The sequence below is a fragment of the Carassius gibelio genome, chromosome A16, assembly GCF_023724105.1.
Source record: "Carassius gibelio isolate Cgi1373 ecotype wild population from Czech Republic chromosome A16, carGib1.2-hapl.c, whole genome shotgun sequence".
Taxonomy (NCBI): domain Eukaryota; kingdom Metazoa; phylum Chordata; class Actinopteri; order Cypriniformes; family Cyprinidae; genus Carassius; species Carassius gibelio.
In genome coordinates, this window is record NC_068386.1 from 8,245,801 (window position 1) to 8,268,837 (window position 23,037).

At 37.0% G+C, this 23,037-nt stretch overlaps 3 protein-coding genes across 4 annotated transcripts in view; 1 reads left to right on the top strand and 2 right to left on the bottom strand.

Moving 5' to 3' along the window:
• Positions 1-1,262: 1,262 nt before the first annotated feature.
• Positions 1,263-6,909, bottom strand: LOC128030486 (2,4-dienoyl-CoA reductase [(3E)-enoyl-CoA-producing], mitochondrial). The gene is made up of 10 exons (XM_052618166.1): positions 6,708-6,909; positions 6,063-6,259; positions 5,582-5,639; positions 5,373-5,463; positions 5,141-5,284; positions 4,188-4,287; positions 2,978-3,050; positions 2,537-2,683; positions 2,140-2,202; positions 1,263-2,030 (listed from the first exon to the last, which is right to left on the bottom strand). Exons 1-10 carry the CDS (start codon positions 6,774-6,776, stop codon positions 1,971-1,973), a joined length of 1,002 nt encoding a protein of 333 aa, XP_052474126.1. The 5' UTR covers positions 6,777-6,909; the 3' UTR covers positions 1,263-1,970.
• Positions 6,910-6,981: 72 nt separating this feature from the next.
• On the top strand, positions 6,982-16,812 carry LOC128030475 (phosphoinositide 3-kinase regulatory subunit 4). 2 transcript variants are annotated; one of them, XM_052618145.1, is made up of 21 exons: positions 7,033-7,251; positions 7,627-8,387; positions 8,482-8,615; positions 9,100-9,709; positions 10,015-10,149; positions 10,319-10,540; positions 10,619-10,792; positions 10,884-11,029; positions 11,171-11,374; positions 11,654-11,855; positions 11,971-11,991; positions 12,759-12,856; positions 13,163-13,385; positions 13,741-13,906; positions 13,998-14,162; positions 14,320-14,531; positions 14,690-14,821; positions 15,296-15,396; positions 15,504-15,592; positions 16,022-16,142; positions 16,224-16,812. In XM_052618145.1, the coding sequence occupies exons 2-21, from the start codon at positions 7,670-7,672 to the stop codon at positions 16,392-16,394; spliced, it is 4,044 nt and encodes a 1,347-aa protein (XP_052474105.1). In that variant the 5' UTR covers positions 7,033-7,251; positions 7,627-7,669; the 3' UTR covers positions 16,395-16,812. The 2 variants fall into 2 exon arrangements, with proteins under 2 accessions (XP_052474106.1, XP_052474105.1); XM_052618146.1 differs by lacking the exon at positions 11,971-11,991 and having other exon boundaries at positions 6,982-7,251.
• A 310-nt stretch (positions 16,813-17,122) lies between these two features.
• Positions 17,123-23,037, bottom strand: part of LOC128030492 (collagen alpha-6(VI) chain) — a 32,899-nt gene continuing 26,984 nt past the window's right edge. Inside the window, exons 36-42 of the mRNA XM_052618174.1 lie at positions 22,769-22,865; positions 21,178-21,846; positions 20,853-20,952; positions 18,870-19,009; positions 18,516-18,686; positions 17,818-17,865; positions 17,123-17,687 (exon numbers count right to left, since the gene is read on the bottom strand). Of these exons, the coding sequence (XP_052474134.1) occupies positions 17,515-17,687; positions 17,818-17,865; positions 18,516-18,686; positions 18,870-19,009; positions 20,853-20,952; positions 21,178-21,846; positions 22,769-22,865 (1,398 nt within the window). The 3' untranslated portion in view covers positions 17,123-17,514. The remainder of the gene's footprint in view (positions 17,688-17,817; positions 17,866-18,515; positions 18,687-18,869; positions 19,010-20,852; positions 20,953-21,177; positions 21,847-22,768; positions 22,866-23,037) is intronic.

Sequence of the window (23,037 nt, forward strand, 5' to 3'; positions counted from 1 at the left end):
CAGAAGAAAGTCAGGTTTGGAACAATATGTGTAAATGATGAACATCTCAGGAAATTCATTGTGTGATGTGTTGCAACAATCACAACATGCAAATGTGATTTTGCTCAGTCAATAAAATCATTCTCAAAATGAATGCTTGGTTTTGAAACAGTACGTGCACATAAAGCAGGGCTTGGAGAGTTGTAGCAAAAAAACACAAAGCAATTCTCATTAGAGTTCTCCTTCCCATTCAAAGTTTCAACAGATCATGATCTTATCTTATAATTGAACAGTTGACCTTCCCAAAGCGGACACTGCAAGACGTAAAACTTGTGTCATTGTGAACAAACAGAAACACTCTGGCTAAAGCGGTTTTTTTAACTGGAATGTTGAGAGAAACTAAATCAACTAGGATAGGGGCGTATTGAAAATGCATTTGATTTTCAAATTTTTTCATATCTATATCAAGATTTTATGCGTGGCATTTTCGATTAGACACCTTTGGACTGGAACACCAAGGATGAATGGCATTCAAGAGAAATGCTTTTTCCCTTCAAGCGCTTTAGACAGAAAATTGTTTTCATACCAGGATTTCAATACCAATTTATAAGCTATTTTAGCACCCTGACAGAAATATCCAGTGATTTAGGCTTGACCTGAAAATGCCACTATTAAGGCTAACTGATATTTAGCACTTATGATTATAAGGACATATTGAGGCCTAAAACCATCAAGACTCAGGATTTGCCCAGCAAATATTACATTACATACTGTATTAAACATTTAAATACATCTATATTGCATAATATATTAAATGATTACACTACCGTTCAAAAGTCTATAGGTTTTTATTAAATAAAATAAAAATGTTATTCAGTAAATTCATTTACACTGGTACAATAGATTTCCATTTCAAATAAATAGTTCTTTTGAACTTTCTATTCATCAGAGAATCCAGAAAATGTAACAAAAATAACAGGAATAACAACTGTTTTCAACACTGATAGAAACGCTACTTGAGTACCAAATCTGCATCACCAAATCAAATGGAAATGAGATCTTTTAAATAGTAATTTCATAATTTTACTGTTTAACTTATATATGTATATAAAATAAAAATAAATCGCACTGACCTTAAACTTTTGAACGGTAGTGTGTGTGTAAACATAAAATTGAACGTCGCACTTTCAACAAAGAGTAAGACTTATTGTGATTATCTGTATTATACAAGCATTATAATTCACTATATACCATTAACAAGAGCATGTCAAAAGAAAACACCATTTTCCCTAAGGGTACCATGTTTTTTATTTCTCTTATATACTCTCAGATGCTGTCAAGAGCCCAAGACAAAAAAGACTTATTTTGCTCCCACCACAAGCAGTAATGTATTCTGAATTGGAAACCACTAGGAAGAAACAGATGAAAATGAATTTCTAAGCATGAAACAAGTTAATGTATACCAAAATATCATATCTACTTCATCATTACATCATAAGGCTGTTGAACGATACTGTAAGACTTCTAACACATGTTGCCATAAAAGGTCAGGCTGAGTGTTTTTATATCCTTTTAATCACAATAACGTCTCAAAACATGTTTTTGTGGGATTTATCAAATCGGACAGGAACCATTTATCCACCCATCTATTCTCCAAAATGCTTAGGATTGCAGGAATGCTGGATTCCATCCCAGAGTAAAAATTGTACCTACATGTTTACAGTATATGCAACTGAGATTGTTACAATAGATTGTAAAGGCAGAAATGGCAGACAGGTACACAATATCTATTTTCAGCACATCTCAAAAACTCCACACAACAATTCATTATAGCCCTCAATGTGATAAACATGTGACTGGATGGATATTTGTATGTGCCAGGACAATTTAAGTCACAATCTATAAATCATATTTCAAAATAGATGATCCTCTGTGCTACAATGGGAGATTGAGATTAGAACTGTCATTAGTTTTTCTGCTGTTTCAGATGTTTATGATCCTTTTGTGTTTCTGATCATTGCTTCCATAATGGCCCATTGCTCCTGCGTGACCTAGAAAATAAAATCAAGGTAAACATATAATAAATAAAGTAATAAAAACACCCCATTGTTAATTGCTAATTGATTGACTTTAAGGCTGGCAGTGGGTGGGGGGAATCACCTTTTTCAAGCCATTAAACTCGCCAGCAATGGAGACATATTCACCGCCATCCATCCGAATGATCTGTGAGAAAAAGGAGATATATGAGATGGAAATTTGTCTTTTAATGTGAAAAACATATTAGCTGCCCTGTCAGGGCTGCTTAAGTTTATAAGTATAGGGCCATTACAGTAATGCGCCGGACCATATAATTCCGTATTGATCTCTAGAGCACTATTTTTTTCTCCAATTCTTCACAAAATTCCTTCAGATACTCAGAGAGGGAAAGAGGGGTGGAGTGTGTGCCTTTGGCTCCGTTTCCAGTTGGCTGTAAATGGAGAGGCCCTGTGGGGATGATGCTAGGTGAGCTCTCGCCCAGAGAGACAAAGCACTTTTCACACAAGGTCACCGTACTCACCGCGCCTGACACCCAGCTGGCATAATCGCTGCAGAGGTAGGCGGCAAGATTGGCGATCTCTGCAGGAGTTCCCAGACGACCCACAGCTATATTCTCTAGCATCAACTTCTCAAACGCACCAGTGGGATCCAGTCTGCTGAAGGCACCCTTCAGAAAGATACAGGAGGAGTCACTGTAAAGCACCTTTTTCAGATGGATTTCATAAAATGTAAAAGCTTGAAAGATTGAAAATAATCCAAACTGGATTGTTTCAGAGTTGAATTCAAGAACTGGATCAGTCTGATTTGTAAACCAATCATTCAAATTGGTTCTGAATAGAAAGCCCGATTCACTCACAAAATGGACATCACAACTTCTCTCTGAACACACCGAGGGTTGGATGACATGTTCAGAGAAGAGCAATGAATAAGAAAAGAAAAAAAGAAAAAACTGGCACACTACCTTGGTTTTGATTGGTCCTGGTTGAATGATATTGAATCTCATGCCATATCTGCCCCACTCTGCTGCCAGAGACCTGTGGGTAGATGGAATCAGTCAGACCTTTTTACACATGCTCTGATTTATTTGAAATTTGTCCCACTTTTTGGGGACATCCTATCTATCAAGACATGGCCATCACGGCTTCTACTGCAATTATCTTTCTGAGACCGATTTTTTTCCCCCATTAGATTTATCACACAGCGTAAGCAATAGCAAACACAGTGGCTCATGGTCAAGCCAAGGAAAATGCAATCAAAGGGCAGTTAAGGCTCTGGTGATCTTATGTACAGAATGTATAGAACATTTCAAATCTGGTAAACAAATACTGTAGGGCCCTAAGATCTGAAAGCACATTAAAAATTCCAAAAAGTACAAAAAGATTCAAAATCAATTTTAATATTAGTAAGAATTAAAAAGATTATTACAATAATATTATTATTATTATTATTATTATTATATATATACATATAAAATATGATCTAAATAATACAATATTTAAGATACGTATATATCTATATTCATATTCATATAAATATATTCAAATCTTTGCTCTAATAATATAATTTTTATTTATTTATTTTAATCAAAGGCAAGGCAATGGATTAAGATAAACAACTTTTTGGAATCAAGTTAGGATTCTCGTTTAATCATTCATGAAGAAACAAATATCAATAACAACTTCACCATTTTAATAATAATAATATACTTAACTACTAAATAATACAAATATAAAATTCTACTTTATATATTATATATAAGTAGTGTGTGCATGTGTGTGCGTCTATGTATGTATGTATTCGTAGCATCATATATAAATAAATGTATTAACATAAATAAATCCTGTCATTGAACTAAACATTTAAGCATAGATTATATTATTAATGAGCAACTGATCCTTATCATCAGTTAGATAGTGTGCTGTTCACCTCTCCCTGTTGTATTTGCAGCATATTTAACACTCCTTAAGGGGAGGGGATCAAGATCCCAATCTTACAATAAAAATGTAAATGAAACATAGCACACGGCACTTTCGTTATGATAATTTATGCAGCTCCCCAAGAATATATTAGAAAGGCATTTGAGAGGAGGACCTGATTCTCAAAGGTGAACTGGACCAGGAGCCAGGAGAACTGGACCTAATAACATGTCTGTATTGTAACCGAGTACATACGTGCAAAGCGTCTCCACTCCAGCTTTAGCAGCAGCACTTGGCACGACAAAACCTGAGCCACTCTCAGCATAGATTGTGGTGATGGCCAGAAACGCAGCACCTTCAAATGAATAAATGCAACAAGATTATACGTTTCTGCTGCCTCAATTGAGACGAAACTAGGCTTCAGATCACCTGTGACACAATGAGATGATGATAAAACACACTGTATCGTGAAGGTCAGACTTGTAATCAATAATATATTATCTTTGGACCTCGAGTTAGTGGAGTAATTGAACAGTCTGTAATCACACTGTTCAAGGAAGCACAAAGAGGTCAAAAAGAGGAGGTCAACCCACACACATACTTAGCATCAAGACAATGGGCAAAAAAAACAAAAAAACATGGATCATCTACACAACCATACATCTCTTGTGCAGTCCAAGGCTGCATTTATTTGATAAAAATCACAGTAAAAACAATTATATTGTGAAATATCATTACAATTGAAGACAACTATTTCCCATTTTAATATATTTTAAAATGTAATTTATTCCTGTGATGGCAAAGCTGAATTTTCAGCACCCATGACTCTTTAGAAATTGTTCTAATATGCTGATTTGTTAATACAAACACAGCAAAATATCAGTGACTTGTGTACTCTGTAAGACTTTTTTTTTTTATTTGCTCTCACTGCCCTCTAGTGGTTATGTTCTCTAACTCAACCACTTCCATTCAACCTATCTAACAACCGTTTCATGCATTTATGCATTTTGCAGAAGCGTTTATCCAGAAAGAGACTTACATTGCATTCCAGGTGCACATTTTTTATCTGTTCATGCATTCCCTGGTAATCAAACCTATGACATCAGCATTGCTAGAGCTATGCTCCACTGTTTGTAAGGGTAACATATATTTCTATCTTAATTAAAAGTTGAACTACTTTGCTACATCTCTATAAAAATAATAATAACCTTTCTCAGCTTTGATGAGGCGTTTCCCGATGTCTAGCGTGACATACGCGGTGCCGTTCAGCACTATGTCAGTGATGGTTCTCCAGGCATTGGGGGAAAGCTTTTCTGATGGAGAGATGAAGTTTCCAGCAGCATTGTTTATCACTACCTGTGGGTTAACAATGCATATCAGAAATAGTTTTTTTTTTGGCTTAATCTATTGCATTACTGCTGTTCAGATGGAAACCTAAACCTACATCAGGCAGGCCGACATCATTGACAAGCTGGTTAACAGCGGCCTCCACTGAAGCAGGGTCTCTAACATTACACTGGACGGCATGGACCTGAAACATAAAGACAATTATCAAACTCTAGGAGGATGAAAACAAGTTCTTCACCGTAATCTGAATTGCTGTAAGAATATATAACACTGTTTGCATAGACTTTATAAAGCAGAAGTACCTTGTTTCCTGTCTGTTGTGAGATCTCATCTGCTGTTTTCTTCAAAACTTCAAGATTTCTGGATGTGTTGTGATGACAGAAGACTTAACAAAAATAATCACTCTAATTCAAATTGATTCAAGCTTTCGTCTTTGCTTGTAGGGTACATTAGCTTTTATTAAAGAATTGAAAGACCTACAAAAAAAGTGAAAATGTGTCTGAGGTAAAAGTAAGTCTCTTATGCTCAACAGGGTGCATTTATTTGATCAGAATTACAGTAAAAAACAATAATAGTAGAACAAAAGTAAATAAATAAAATGTAATTTATTCCTGTGAGAGCAAAGCTGAATTTTCAGCAGCAATCACTGCGGTCTTCTGTGTCACATGATCCTTCATAAATCATTCTAATATGCTGATTTGGTTCTCAGAAAAGAGTTCTTACTATCAATGTTGGACACAATTGTGCTGCTTAATATTTTTTAATTGTAATGAGATAACTAACCTGCTGGCTATCACGCACTCCGCTCCCAGTGAAGACAGAGTGGTGGTCATGGCTTTTCCGAGTCCCGTTCCTCCTCCAGTGATGAAGGCCACTTTGTTTTTATAAGTTCCTGGGAGAAGCATAACACTTTCAGAAGGTGGGAAGAATCTAGCTTGAGGACCGCTCTGGTATAAAGTGTTCGTCCCATTTCCAAACATCTGTTAAAGGATGCAAAGGTTCATTTTGTTTTATACATGAACTCAGTCAGGAATAAATAGTAGCTTTTATAAACAGAAAATGGGTGAGAGGTCATCAGGACAATGCCAATGTAAACAATTAGTACTTAAGCTAGAGAATTATACATTCTAATTCATGCAATACGTCTCAAATGAAAAATCAAGTATGAAAGACACGATTTCCCCATTCAGTGCACATATTACAATTAAACGAGATAATTTCAACCAAATATAACACACTTTGCAAGCTATTTAAATTATCTAAAATGCAGACTTAAAAGTACAACCTTATATTTTATATATGGTTTATTTACCTAAAGTTTCAGGTAAAGAAATTACTTTATTTTAGCAGTATTTTATGAGATTTAGAAACGAAATTGTAAATAAATGCACAAAATCTAAGTGCGCATGGACAACATTGAATCCTTACTCGTGCTGGTGTGAAACACTTATTTGGAAAAACTCTATTTAACGCAGTCAATCCTCTGAACAGTGCCATAGCGTCAAAAGAAACAAATATTTTTTTAGAGAGAAAGCGTGCTTTAACAATGTCAAAACATGCGAATAAACAAATAAAAGTCGGACTCAGTAAAGCCTCTGACTCATTGCAAGGACAAAACTAAAGTCTGAATATCCAGAATGATCTCTTCCGGTTTCCGGTTTGCTGGCTGATCTGGGATCACACACGTGAGGCATTTCATCCAATAGCGTATCGCTGTTGAGCTGAGGAACAGATCTCAGATCAGCCAATGGAGACGCACGCCTCTGGTCGACTCCTAGGACATAATAATAAACGAAGCGGCTCTTTTAAGTAAATGTCTGTATGTTGTATCGTTCGTATGATTTGACATGTTTATTAGTAACGTTCGTTTTAACTTGTGCAAAATGTAGAATGCCATTTTGTGTAAGGTGGGAGGAAACAACTCTTGCTGACCAGTCGGCTAGTTGACAGCGCGCAGGGCTCAAGGAATCAGGTAAACAGCGGTTTATTTTGACAAAAGTGCTCAAAACAAACAATAAATAAGCACATGTGTGTGACATAACGTTATAGCTGCCAACTTATATCGAGAGAAAATTGCAATAATGTAAATATTTGGAGTTTTATGTTTTGTAGCATTGCTAACAGATACGATGCAGCATTTTATGTCTCATGACACTGTATGTAAAGAATACTGTATACTGAATTTGATGATTAACTTTAATATATGACAAAATGTACATGTGTCTACTCCAATTATTAGTAATTATTTTAAGATAAATCAGATTTTTTAAAATAAAGTGCTGAACCATATGTCTGCATCTCTCTCTCTCTCTCTCTCTCTCTCTCTCTCTCTCTCTCTCTCTCATAGGTATACATTTGTCTTTAAGGACAACCATCTCTGCTCCATCGAGATGGGGAACCAGCTGGCTGGAATTGCTCCATCACAGATTCTTTCAGTGGACAGTTACTTCTCTGACATCCATGATTATGAATATGACAAAAGTCTGGGCAGTACACGTTTTTTCAAAGTGGCCCGGGCGAAACATAGCGAGGGATTGGTTGTGGTTAAAGTCTTTGCAATCCAGGACCCCTCTCTGCCCCTAATCAGCTACAAACAAGAGCTGGAGGAGCTGAAAATCAGACTGCCCTCCTGTCAGAACTGTCTGCCTTTTCAAAAAGCCACACTAACTGAGAAAGCAGCCATACTGTTTCGACAATATGTTCGGGATAACTTGTATGACCGTATCAGTACGCGACCGTTCCTCAACAATGTGGAGAAGAAGTGGATCGCCTTCCAGCTCCTCAATGCTGTGGACCAGGCCCATAAATCTGGTGTGCGTCATGGTGACATTAAAACAGAGAATGTTATGGTGACGAGCTGGAACTGGGTGCTTCTCACAGACTTTGCTAGTTTTAAACCTACATACTTACCTGAAGACAACCCTGCAGATTTCAACTACTTCTTTGACACGTCCAGGAGGAGAACATGCTACATTGCACCAGAGAGATTTGTGGATGGTAGCATGTTCGCCACAGAAAGTGACCAGACGACTCCGCTTGTGGATCTCTCCAGCAATAGCCAGAGGACCAGGGGAGAACTCAAGCAGCCCATGGACATTTTCTCAGCTGGTATCCATCACCATTATATTGTTTTTTTGTTTGCTTAAAGCCGATGCATTAATATGACATTTTTCAAAGACATTTTTGTATTTTCTTTTGCTAGGCTGTGTGATCGCAGAGTTGTTTACAGAGGGTGTCCCACTCTTCGACCTCTCACAACTGCTGGCTTACCGTAAAGGACTTTTCCAAACCGAACAAGTGCTGATGAAAATTGAAGATCACAGTATTAGAGAACTGGTAGCATTTCTTTTCTTATGAGATTTGATACTGTATATTCATTTCACTTTAGCTTTTACAAATGATTACACTACCATTCAAAAGTTTGGGATTGGAAGTGTTTCTTGAAAATGTTTTGAATTCTCTTGAGCTTATGGAGACTGCTTTTCTTTGATCAGAAATACAGTAAAAAGCAGAAATATTGTGAAATATTATTACAGTTCAAAATAACTTTTCTATTTTAATATATTTTTAAATTAAATAAATTCCCGTGATGGCAAAGATGTATTTTCAGCAGCCATTCCTGTGGGTTTCTATGTCACATGATCTTTCAGAAATGATTCTAATATGCAGTTTGGTGCATAGCATACCTAATCTTTTGAATGGTAGTGTGATTTATTTAATACATTATATAATAACACATTTAATAAATTATATGATACTAGTTAGTACTCTTAGTAAGATACTAGGTAGTACTCTGTATAATATCATCCACTCTATGCAGGTGGCACAAATGGTGCAGCGAGAACCGGAAAAACGTCTGACAGCTGAAGAATATCTAAAGCAGCAACGAGGCAAAGCTTTCCCAGACATTTTCTATACCTTCCTTCAGCCCTACATGGCACAGTTTGCCAAGGAAACCTTCCAGTCGGCGGACGAAAGGGTGTTGGTGATTCGTAAGAACCTGGAGAACATCCTCAATAACCTGTGCAGTGTCGGGCAGACGGGGAAGACTGAAAAACAGGAGAAGGCATCTCAAGAGCTTAGTTCGTCCAAGGAGCAAGGGCTGGTGGTGCTGGTGTCAGTGATTACATCCTGTCTTCAGACACTGCGTTTCTGTGACTCCAAGCTGGCAGCGCTGGAGCTGATTCTTCATCTGGCAGGCCGGCTGAATGTGGAGATTGTGCTGGACAGGATTACCCCTTACTTACTGCACTTCTGTAATGACTCTATGCCACGGGTCAGGGCCGAGGCTGTCCGCACACTGACTAAAGTCCTGGCACTGGTCAAGGAGGTTCCTCGCAATGATGTCAATATCTACCCAGAATACATTTTACCTGGGATTGCGCACTTGGCCCAAGATGAAGCCACAATTGTCAGACTTGCTTATGCAGGTATTCTACTACTAATGCCCGAAATAAGAAATTATTTGATATTATTTGAAGTCACAGAAGTGAAATGGATTGTGAAAGCCATTTTAAATTGACTTAAAACATATTTTCATAATGTAATATAATTCATTATATTACTGTTCAAAAGTATGGATTCAGTAAGATTTTTGTAGTGACAATTCATACTCTTATTCTGTAAGGATAAGAATTGCACAAAAGTGAAAGCTAATACACTTTTTACATTTTGTAATGTAATATTTTACAGATTACAATTTAAAATATAATATAAAATGTGCTATATATTATAGAGAACATAGCACATTTGGCTGAGACCGCACTGCGTTTTCTGGAGCTGGTGCAGGAGAATAATTTGAGCTCTGAACAAGACCTCAATGGGGAGGACACAGAAGAAACGCTTCACCCCAATGAAAACTATGATTCAGGTAAATGTTTGTCCTTCAATAAAATCTCACTTTTATACTAGTCTTAAAAGAAAGTTAAATCCAAAATGTAAGATCCCACTTTATGCACTTCAGTAATAAACAACTTGCATGAAAACATTCTAATGCTGTCATTAAAATGCTGTGGATGTGATCCATCCCTTGTCTAAAGAGCTGCAGGCCTTGCATGAGATGGTTCAGCAGAAGGTGGTGACTTTACTGAGCGACCCTGAGAACATCATTAAACAGACGCTGATGGAGAATGGCATCACGCGCCTCTGCGTGTTCTTTGGCAGGCAGAAAGCCAATGATGTCCTTCTCTCCCACATGATCACCTTCCTCAACGACAAGAACGACTGGCACCTCCGTGGAGCTTTCTTTGACAGCATTGTAGGTAGGTTGCCGTCAAATCACTTCATATAATATCAGACAGTCTCTTGCAACATTTAACCAAATCTCCTTCTCCCTGCAGGTGTAGCAGCATATGTGGGCTGGCAGAGTTCCTCCATCCTGAAGCCTCTTCTGCAGCAAGGCCTGAGTGATGCTGAGGAGTTTGTCATTTATAAAGCTCTCAATGCTCTAACTTGCATGTGTCAGCTTGGGCTACTGCAGAAACCTCACATCTACGAGTTTGTCAGTGATATTGGTAAGAGATACTGTTCTTTTGTATGTCATTTTTTAATGTGCTTAATAATTACTGTGTTTAATTTATTATTTAAAATGTTATTGTCCCACAGCTCCTTTCTTGTGTCACCCCAATCTGTGGATCCGCTATGGAGCCGTGGGTTTCATCACCGTTGTCGCTCAGCACCTAAACATCGCTGACGTCTACTGCAAACTCATGCCCCATCTCAACCCTTTCATCACACAGCCTATTATACAGGTGTTTAGTCACAACCACTCTGAATAAAATTATCCTTTTGCATTTTGTGGAAGAAAGGAAGTTATACAGGTTTGGAAGGACATGAGGGTGAGTACATGACAATTTTCATATTAGACGAACTCTCTTTTTGCCTTCGGACAGATTGATAAGGAGATTGTGTTGCTCAGTGTGCTGAAAGAGCCTGTAAGTCGCTCCATCTTTGACTATGCGCTGCGTTCCAAAGACATTGGAAGTCTTTTCCGACACCTGTTACTCCGCCAAAAAAAGCGCAACGGCTCCATCCCAGAATACCCAGATCCTGAGGATCCCGCAATTGCCCAGCTGCTTAAGAAACTTCTTTCTCAGGTCAGGAGTAAAATTAGTATGTTTTTTTATTTTTTTTTATTACTATTTAGTAATTTTATTTAAGTTTTATTTTCTTCACGAGTTTATATGGCTGCTTGTTCCAATTTCTTTATTTTTTAGAACAACATTTCAGTTATGAAAAGCCATAGCCCTGGCCATAACCCTAGTCCTGAGCAATGGTTGGTTAATAAAAGGGTTGTTTCAGGAACAATAAGGCACTTTGCCTCATGTCACACTTGTATAAATCAAATTAAGCTGTTATCATTTGATTCCCTTCAGGGAATGACAGAGGCTGAGGAGGACAAGCTCTTAGCTCTAAAAGACTTTATGCTAAAGTCCAACAAGGCCAAAGCCAACATCATAGACCAGAGCCACTTGAGTGATGGAGCCCACAGCGGAGTCATTGATCTCGGTACACTGGGCATCACCGGCCGACAGGTGGACCTCATCAAGCCTAAGCAGGAGTCTGAGGACAAGAGAGGTGGGTGACACTCTTTCTGCATTCAAATCTACTGTTATTTGAGGATATATGTATGCTTCTTATGTCATTGTGTCACCATTTAAAATGAATGTATTTTATTTTTATTTGTTTACAGACTTCGTCCCTTCTGCCTCTGGTATATTGTTTAGGTCTCATACAGCGGAGCTCTATTTGAAGCTTTGACTAACTCATTTCACATTAACAGGCAGATGTAATGTGGATAGATCCACTTTGTTTTGCACGGCAGCTCATATTGGCTAATAATGCTTTGTTGCAGTCAGTTTGTTACAAACCAGTGGAAGTGCACTTTCAGAGTGCTCAGTATGGCTGAACAATTAATCAAATTTATAATTGCGATTACAATTACAGATGGCAACAATATGTAATCGTTCAAAGCGCCAATTAATTGTTCATAGTCCACTTATGTTATCGTGTACTTAAAATGTGTTTTATAATCACTTGTATGATCAGATATCACTTTGGAAGGGACCCCTTTCCCATGGATAAATATATATTTATACTTTATTATTCCTTATACAAAATCTTTATACAATTTTTGAGCTAGTGTGGAAAAAGAAAAAAATTGAAGCTGGGCTTGTAAAACTGTAGCTGTACGTCACAGGTGGTTTAAAATATTGCAGATATATTTGCTGAGAGTTAATGCTCTCAACATATTTAAGAGTCCCCTAGTGCAGTTTTTTTCAGGTTGCTTCTGTTTTATTAAAATATTGACTTTTGGAACTAATTTTAATTTACTTACGAACTGTGTGACTGTGATGACTAAACTGAACTTTGATGACTGTGTTAACACTTTTACTGAGCATCAAGTGTTTTAGAAACCAGAAATGAATCTTCTATCAAAACCACTTTTAAAACGGGTCAATTGTCTTTCTCTTTTGGCAGCTCGCAAACATATGAAACAGGACTCCAACTTGAATGAAGAGTGGAAGAGCATGTTTGGTTCTCTGGATCCTCCCAGCTTGGCGCAGACGCCCTCGACGGTACATAATGTTCTAGTTCTGAGCGGTGGTGGGGAGACCAGTGCTATCGTCCCTCCCCTGCTCTTTCTCTCCTCTCCATTCAGCCTCGTCCATCACCTTTTCTGCATCAGCACCTTTTTAGTGTGCATTTGTCCATGTTGTAGCTTTGTTGTAGCACACTAAAGGCTTTAAATCATCAGTCGTCTGATATTTTCCATCATGTTTGCACAGACATGCAGGAATGTGCTGGATTTTGGTTGTTGTTCCTAAATAATAATGATAAAAGACGAAAATCTTAAACCGCTCCCCATTGCTCTTCATCTGCAGATTCCTGAAGGTGGAGCCATGCAACCCAGGAAAACAGCAGCTCTCCCTAATATTCAAGTGGTACAGTCTGTAACTGGAGCGTCCACGTACCAACGGCGCATCACCACATGCAAGGCAGAGCTACAGCAGCTGGTGCAGCAGAAAAGAGAGCAATGCAATGCAGAGCGCATGGCCAAACAGATGATGGAGAGTGCAGAATGGGAGAGCAGGCCTCCACTGCCAGGTACAGCAGTCACGTCACCTCGCTAATACATTCTGTGGCTGTCTAGACTCTGCTTGTTAAATCTTGTATAAAAATCATCTGCAGCTGATTTTTATTTACTTTTTCATTTTAAATTTAAAATGTCTCATCCTTTTTGAATCAAAGCCACCCCCACCCCAATTCTGAATATTATGAAGTTATTTTAAAAGAAATTGCTACATTAAGTTACTTTTTGTTAGTGGGTTATAGTGTAACTAGCTGCTTTTTGAAAAGGGTGGTTGAACTACTTTAAATGAGTTGATTGAGGTTTTTCTAACATGTGTTTTCTAGTGTGTGTGTTATTTCCACTTTGGTAACTGTAACGGTTACATTGCAGGGTGGCATCCTAAAGGTCTTCTAGTGGCTCATCTCCATGAGCACAAATCTGCCGTGAACAGAATCAGAGTCTCCGACGAGCACTCGATCTTTGCTACATGCTCCAATGATGGAACTGTAAAGATTTGGGACAGCCAGAAAATGGAGGGCAAGACGACCACCACACGGTATTTAATATCTATACAATGTCTCTGAATCGTCTAGGTTGTTGTTTTCCTGTAATGTGAACTGGGATGATTGAAAAAGTGATTATTTCAGGTCTGTGCTTACGTATTCACGGATTGGAGGCCATGTGAAAACGCTGACCTTTTGTCAGGGGTCACATTACCTTGCTGTTGCATCAGATAATGGTTCCATCCAGCTTCTTGCAGTTGAGGCAAACAAGCCACCCAAATCACCCAAATTCCAGCCCTGTCAGACCAGGTGTGTGCATGTCATATTCTGTAACTACTTTCTCTACTTGTAACATCCCAATTGTGTGTGCTTCCATACAACGGTATAAATGAGTAAATCAAGACCATCACACTCAAGTCAGTCTCACTCAAGCAGTCAGATAAGTAAGCCACTGAGTCTTTTCCAGGTTCCTGGATCTGAAGGATGAGGGCTGTGCGGTGGATGTACATCACTTTAACTCGGGGGCGCAGACGGTTCTGGCCTACGCCACTGTGAATGGCTATTTGGTGGGTTGGGACCTCCGCAGCAATAGTAATGCCTGGACCCTCCGCCATGACCTGCGCCAAGGCCTCGTCACTTCCTTTGCAGTGGACATGCACCAGTGTTGGCTGTGTGTGGGTAAGAGTGCATTGTTTAAGGTGATGTACAAGCAAGTAAACCGGAAATGAGTGCCAATCAAAACCCAAATAACAGAAGAATGTTTTCAGCACATTCTTGTATTATGAATTAGGTTTGCTCTCTCAAGCTGGGATTTAACTTGTGTCCTACTCACATAGGCACAAGTAATGGAACAATGGCATGCTGGGATATGCGGTTTCAGTTACCAATTTCCAGCCACTCCCACCCAGCCCGAGCTCGAATCAGACGCCTGCTGATGCATCCACTCTACCAGTCCTCCGTCATTGCAGGTGAAAAGTGTCTTATACTTACCAAGGCTACATTTATTTTACCAAAAATACAGTAAATATAATATTTTGAAAATATTACTATAAATTTGAACAGCAATATTTTGAAATATTATTATAGTTTAAAATAACTGTTGTCTATTTTGACACGTTTTAAAATGTAATTTATCCCTGTGATGGAAAGCTGAATTTTCAGCAGCCATTACACCAGTCTTCAGTCTCACATGATCCTTAAGAAATCATTTGAATATTGTTATGCTAATTTGTATTCTGATTTGATGCTCAAGAAACATTTCTGATTATAAATGTTGAAAGCAGTTGTTCTGATGAATAGAAAGTTTAAAAGAACAGTATTTGAATCACTTTTGATGCATTTCATATAACCTTTCAGAATAAAATGATTAATTTCTTAAAATAAAAAAAAGATTATAAATATAGAAAATAGGGTATGTTCATAAAGGTTTTTCTCATTCTCAGCTGTCCAAGGTAACAATGAAGTGTCCATGTGGGACATGGAGACTGGAGACAGGAAGTTCACCCTGTGGGCTAGCTCTGCCCCTCCGCTTTCAGAGATGCAGGTATGTTATTTTTATCACTTTTGCATCACAATACAAGTTCACAATAATGAATAACTTCAATCAGACCTACCTTCCATCATTACACTGGAATCTGTTGTCCTCTACAGCCCTCTCCTCACAGTGTTCATGGGATATACTGCAGCCCTGCTGATGGCAACCCTCTCCTACTTACAGCTGGATCTGACATGAGAATCAGGTATGGCTAATTAGCAAACTATCACTGTTGAGATGTTCTTATTTAACAGGTTAGAAGTCTTGTTCAATAATATTAAATTAATATTAGATTATTATTCCATGTATGGTGTGTTTTCAGAAATTTTACTCAGATTTATGTGGACGTAGCCTACGATTTTTTTAAAAGACACCTCAGATATGTATCCTTGGCCACCGATGATATCCCACAATCCTTTGCAGTTTAATGTTAATCCATTAGCTCCAGAACAATGTTTTTTTTTTTCATAAAGTCATCAAATATATCCAAAGCTCAGCTGAATTTGATTTAGATGTTACATGGATAGATGAATTCGAACACAACCAAGTTATATATCAAAAAGCTGGGCACAAAAGTTTTACATCCCAAGATTATGAGGCCATGTGCAGATTGTGTTCTGTATGATATCTGCAGGTTTTGGGATTTGGCCTACCCTGAGAGGTCATACATCGTTGCAGGCTGTGCAAACGACTCTCTTCACTGCCCTTCTGTTTTCTACAACCGCAAGATCATAGAAGGAACAGAAGTAGTACAGGTCTGAAGCTCATTTCCATCTGATTTCCTGCACATTTATATTTAGCTGATCTTCATTTTCGTCTCCCTTTAACCTTACCAGGAGATCCACAGTAAACAGAAGAGCGGATCCACTGAGGACACGCCCCGCCGGGGCCCAGAATCCCTTCCTGTGGGTCACCATGACATCATTACTGATATTGCCACTTTCCAGACCACCCAGGGCTTTATAGTCACCTCCTCTAGAGATGGCATTGTCAAAGTCTGGAAGTGAGAGACACACTGTGCTAAGATGGGACACCATTTGTATGAACGTTCGATCAAGTGCACTGTAAATTTAAATATAATGCCAATTAATATAATTAAGTAACTTAGGATCAAATCCAGTTTAAAAAAATGAAATGTATACAAAACAGTGACAACCAACAGTGTGTGTGCACGAGCAGTTTACTTAGTATGTTTTTGTTTTTCTGTGCAACTGCTTTGTGGATATCAAGGTCAGAGAATATGACCACACTGCAGGAGACAGGACACGGTGAGGTAAAACAGTGTTTCTCACAGTTCACGCACCGCTGATCCCATTTGGTTTTGTTTTGAGGCTGAGGTGCAAGACATGGATGGGGATGAAACTTCCATTATAATCACTGTGTAATAGTTATGGATATTACTGAATAAATGTCATGATAAATATGTATTAGATTTTTTTTATAACAGATTACAGAAGTAAAATAGGTTGCGAACCACAATATTTTACAAGATTTAAAGTAAAAAAAATGCATTGACTTGAAAAAATGTCATACAATGTAAGATGTTATAGAAATATACATACATACATGCATATATATATATATATATATATATATATATATATATATATATATATATATATATATATATATATATATATATATTTATCATTTTGACTTTTTATTTCACAAATCAGACTTAATATACAAAAATATAATCTTGCAATTCTGAGAAAAAAGTCAGAATTGTGAAATTAAAATGAGTTTATATCTCACATTTGTTTTTGTTTCAACCACAGAAAAAAAAGTATAAAAGATAACAGCAACTTTTTACATCAATATTCTGATTATTAATTTTCTTTTCAGAATTTTGAGAAAAAAAAAAAATTAATAATTGTGAGATACAACAAAAAAAAAAAAAAGCCAAATGTACCTTTTATATCCCTTGGCGGAAACATAAAACATAATAATATACATATTTCCATGAACATAAAAAAATATACTTATTTGCTTTTGTGTTGCTGGGATTATGTTCTTCTTTAGTTGTAAAACCGGCACAAATATAATTTTCTAGCTCAGAGAGAATAGAATGATCGCTTGATATAAGTCTTTGCTCAAAAGTGTAAAAAATTTATAAAGTCATCCTGGTTAAATGTGTCTTAAACAAAGAGCTTCACATTCCTCTTTCGTGTTAAACTTGTTTTTGTTTCCACCACATCCTCCAAACCAGAAGCGAGTGCATTCATTCTGCTGGATGTCATAGTGCCATTTTAAAACATAGTCACTGCAGGGCCCCATATCCTGTTTCATGAGGCATGCATCTGTGAGTGGAAAAATCAGGAAAGAGTTCAGTCCATAACAAACTTACTCTATTTACAGAGAAAAAAATAAATAAATCGTAAGAGTCTACAAAAGCCAAACAAGCAGTTACAGAGGAGGCTCATTTCTCACCACGCAATAATGCAGTTTCCTCATTTGCCTGCATGATTACTTCAGGATCTGGAGATTTAATAAAGAACAAAAATGTTTCAGCAGTTGTTCATATTGAAAAAGTACCTTTTGTGATCGTTTATTTCTTAAAGATGCAGTTGCCATTTCCATGCCACTAGAGGCACCAAAGAGAATTACAATTTATTCAGCACTTGACATACAGTAGTAACCTGTGGTTTTTGTTTTGGGTGGGGAAAAAAACATTAAACTAGACTAATCTGCTTTGCAGGCCTCAGTCAGACTGGTATGTTGGCTAGATTTAGATTTTAGATTTCTGAAATGGAAACCAATGACATTTTCTTGTTCAATTGTAAAAACAACATTGAAAACTCTTTTGTTAGTAATATTCGGATTAAAAAAATGAGGAGAATACATTTTTGTAACAATTATTCTACAACAGCTGATGGTCAGTTTGCCCATGTTGGAACACCAGCCTAAACTAAAAAAAAAAGCTCCATTCACATTTTCTTTAAAAAAAAAAAAAAAAAAAAAGTTATTTTAGAGTTATTTTTGCACCTCGGTTTGGTGCTGATAGTGACACAGATATTAAACAATTATACATATTATATTTAAGGTTAGGTTACATTCAACTATGTATATGTACTTTAATAGCAAAAAATATTTACAATGATTTATGAGACATTGCACAAAGGACTTACTTCGTTTGCCACAGGTCTGGATGCATTCCTTTTCTGAATTGAAACGGTTACTATTACCATCACAACCCCCGTACCAGAAGGATAAACATGCACCGACAGATTCATTGTAGTACCAGCGCTGCACATATCCACCACAAACAGTGCCACGGTCACTGTTCAGGTGACACAGATCTGAAAGTAAAACACTTGTTTACTAATAAGCCATGCAGAGGATGCTGTTGACTAATAATTTAAATGAGCAGCTTTTAAATAAAAGTGCTTTGTTTAAAGTCAAGTATAATTTCTGTCCTTTTTGCTGCATATGTTTATGCACTAGAGGCACAGTGATATGAGCAGAGACTCATAAGAATGTACTTTTTGGGCGGTCAGTCAGAGATTTGACTGCTGGGAGTCCATGGCCCGAGTCCTGCTGGTATTTCTTCTCCTCTGCCGTGCCTTCCTCCATTTCCTGTTCATCCGCTGCATCGGAGTAAGCAGTGGGCGGCACAGGAACACTAGGAAATAGCATTTGCTTTGACACTGAGCCAAAATGGTTATTCACTCTGTGCTGCACCACTTTTGTGCAAAGTATTTTAACACACACAAAAAGATACATTTACAAATTAATGAAATAAATACATTTAACAACCTGCATTTTTTCAATAAGAACCTCTCTTCTTTCTATGTAAAATACATTATAAACAAATATCTATCCATCCATCCATCCATAAATATAGATAGATAGATAGATACAAATTATTAAGCTGTTTCTTAATAAATAAGTACCAGCCTCCTATGTAAATCTCATTCATAAATATATCAAAAAAGTTATTGTTTTAAATATGCACCTGCCTCCTATTCAATATAAATACATTTCTATATAAATAAAATATTTTTATCTTAATAAGCAACTGCCTTTCTATATAAATAAACACATTTATATATAAATAAATGTACTTAAGGTTTAAGATGCGTATTATTATAGAAATACCGGCCATGTTTTTATGCAAATTAATCAATTAATTAATCCATTCATTCATTCATTGTGGGATTTTTTAAAGGAATTGTTCGTTCAAAAATGACAATTCTGTCTTTAATGGCTCACCCTCATGTCAAACACAACTTAAGATATTTTTTTATGAAATCTGAGAGCTTTCTGTCCCTGCATAAACAGCAAGGGACCTTGTGTAAGTCCCAGAAAGGTAGTAAGCTCATTATTAAAATAGTCCATATGACATTAGTGGTTCAACTGTAATTTTATGAAGCTATGGCTGCATTTACACTGCAGGTCTTGATGCCCAAATCCGATTTTCTGACTATATCCGATTTTCTGACTATATTCTGACTATATACTGCATTTACAGTATACACTGCTGAAACTACCAAACGTAGACATTCTGTCCCGGAAAAGGAAGTAAAACAGCACAAAATACAATGGATGCAGATGCAAATAAAATTATACAGTGTTTTGCTTTGTATTTGTTTTTTTAAGCTTTTTATCTTATATTGGCACTGTAGCCACGAGCGTTTAAAACTGTGCCTCCCCATATCTCATGAAATGTCTTCAAACACAGAATTATTTCTGTAATAACCCTGCATTTTTGGCTGCACTGTTTCTTCGCCCCAAAGACTTAAAATACATGAAACCTCCGCATTGCTCAACTGTGTATATCCTTTGTCCTCCATCGCGCCTATAATAAGTCATGTGATCTCAGTTGGTGGTGTCCACCTGAGTTGACGTCACTTTTTTAACGAGGTACGACTCGCATTTACTGGGGAACATCCGATTTGTTTGCTTACATGGAACACGCAAATGCACATATCCGATTCATAGCCGATTTATTACCTCGTATGAATGAGGCCTGAAACCGATCCATGCCTTTTTTTTCCTGCTTACACGTTCACCGTTCATATCCGATCTGTGCCACATGAGAGGAAAAAATTGGGTCACTTGAACCATGCAGTGTAAATGGGGCCTATGAGAATAATTTTTGTGTGCAAAGAAAACAAAAATAACAACACGAGGGTGAGTAATTAATGACAGAATTATCATTTTTTGGTGAGCTATCCCTTTAACCTGCATCTTACTAACCTACACTTTTCCATGTAAATAACATGGATTACATGTAAATTACATTCACTATAAATATATCTATATATGAATAGACAAATAAATGTAAATATTTATTCACTGCCATTTCATGTTTATTAAGCTGCAGCTTATAAAATAAGCACCTGGCTCCTCACCATGTAACTAAATAGATAAACGCAGTGATCAATGTTCAAGGTTACTGCTATGAACTCAAACTAAACAGATATTTCACATTAGATGAAAGCAGATCAGATTTTGTCAGTTACCTATATACAGGTCTCAATGCAGCCTCGTGGTCCAACCGCTGACTGTGATTAAAAGAGCTACATTGATTCTGGAATGACTGATGAGGGTAGGTCACATTTTCTGCAATAACAAATAAACTGCATTAACATACACAAGTCCTTTAAGATGAACAATGCTATGTAAAGCCGTCCTTAAAGGGATAATTCACCCTGATGGTAATTTCTGTGACTTTCATGGGGTTTTTTGTATTTTGAATGTCATCAGTGTGAGCATATTTTTACTGGGTGAACTATCCCAAAGTTTAAGTCCTCAAATCTGTATTAAAGGACATGAAGCATTCCTTACTGCTCAGAATGTGGAAGAAGGTTCTCATGAAGCGCTGCGTGTACTCCTGTTCTCCATGTTTCAAGTGGTCCAGGTGAATAATGTGCTGTTCTGAGGGGTAGCTGGCAAGCTTCTCCACCTGAGCAGGGCTGATGTGGTCACCCACCGTCAGGACAAAGAAAACAACCCCCTTGCATTTTGACACCTTCGAGACAAAGTCCAGCGGCGTTCTGTCCTGAGATGTTATCTCCCCGCCAATAATGAAAAGCACCATCTTGTTCTTGCGACCGTTATAAGCTGTGAGGACGCCTTTCATTATGGCATATTCTAGCGCAAGACCCAGTCTGGAAGAACCTCCGGCTTGCTGTAGATCCTGGTAGATGCTTCTCTTCATTAGACTGCGATCTCTGAACTGTTGGAAGTTGAATATCTCTTTCACACAGGATTGGGTTTCACAGTACGTGGAGCTATGCTGGTAGACGGCCACTCTCGCATGTCTGTTGGCCCTGTTGGGTTGACTGCTCACAACGATCTGATCGAGCACACTACCGAGCAGCTCCTTCACACCCTCGTACTCATCAGCCTGCATGTTAAGAGAGCTGTCCACAATCACTGCCAAGTCCATGTCCAAATCCTCAGGAGCAGATGCTAGGTTGGTGCCCTCACATTCTCTAGCTGGTTTGCAGGGATCTTAGAAGTGAAAGAGTACAGATATGATCACAAGCAAACTAAGGCCATGGACCTCCATAATAAGATCTGCAGAAAACATTCTACACATTCCTTCCATGTCCGTTTATTTTTAATTTATTTATTTGTATTATTATTTAATGCTTTCAGCTACCTTTAAGAGTATAGTACTTTATTTACATATTCATTTCAGATGTTAAATTGAGATGTTTCACTTTATATTGAATTCTTTGACGTTATTTGCAGACTTTTTCCAAACACGAACATTATACTCAGAAGAAAACTCTTAGATTTAAGAAGTTTCCATTTGCTGTCCATTTTATTTAAAAGAAAAACTATTTATGTAAAAAATATAATATAATATAATATAATATAATATAATATAATATAATATAATATAATATAATATAATATAATATAATATAATATAATATAATATAATATAATATAATATAATATAATGGGTAAGTGTTTTTTTATGATACAATTATTTAGCACGGATGCATTACATTAAATACATTTATGTAACAAAGTATTTCTATTTCATATAAAAGCTGAACCTGAACTTTTTCATCAAGAAAATAGAGAAAAAATGTTTTCCACAAAATAATTTTTCCACATAATCAGAATATTTCTAAATCAGCATATTAGAATGATTTCTGAAGGATCATGTGACCCTGAAAAATGAAGTAATAATACTGAAAATTCAGTTTTCCATCATGGGAATAAATAACATAAAAAATATGTTCAAATATAAAACAGTTATTTTCAATGGTGATGATATTTCACAAAATACTGTTTAATTAGATAATCGTCTGCTCTCTATTTGAATATTTTCCTTATTTTCTTATTCCTATTTGACACATTCTTATTTTTTCACCAACACTGGTTGTGAGAGAGAGGGGGAGAAATAACTGGGTCTTACCAAAGCAAATTACACAACTCTGGATCTTACTGAAAGTAGTATTCTGGTCTTGCAATCCACCCAACTCTGTTAAGATAAAACTCTGGGTTTCATCTGCCTGCAAACAATAAAACATGATAAAAGGAGAATTAAAAGTTCAACACACGTTTAAAAAAAGACTGTTTTGTATTCAAACTTCTCGACTTCATTATTAAATTAAAGGTGCTATATGTGATTTTTTTTTTGTCTGTACTTAAGCATATAAACTCTGTAACACATTTGGTCTGTGT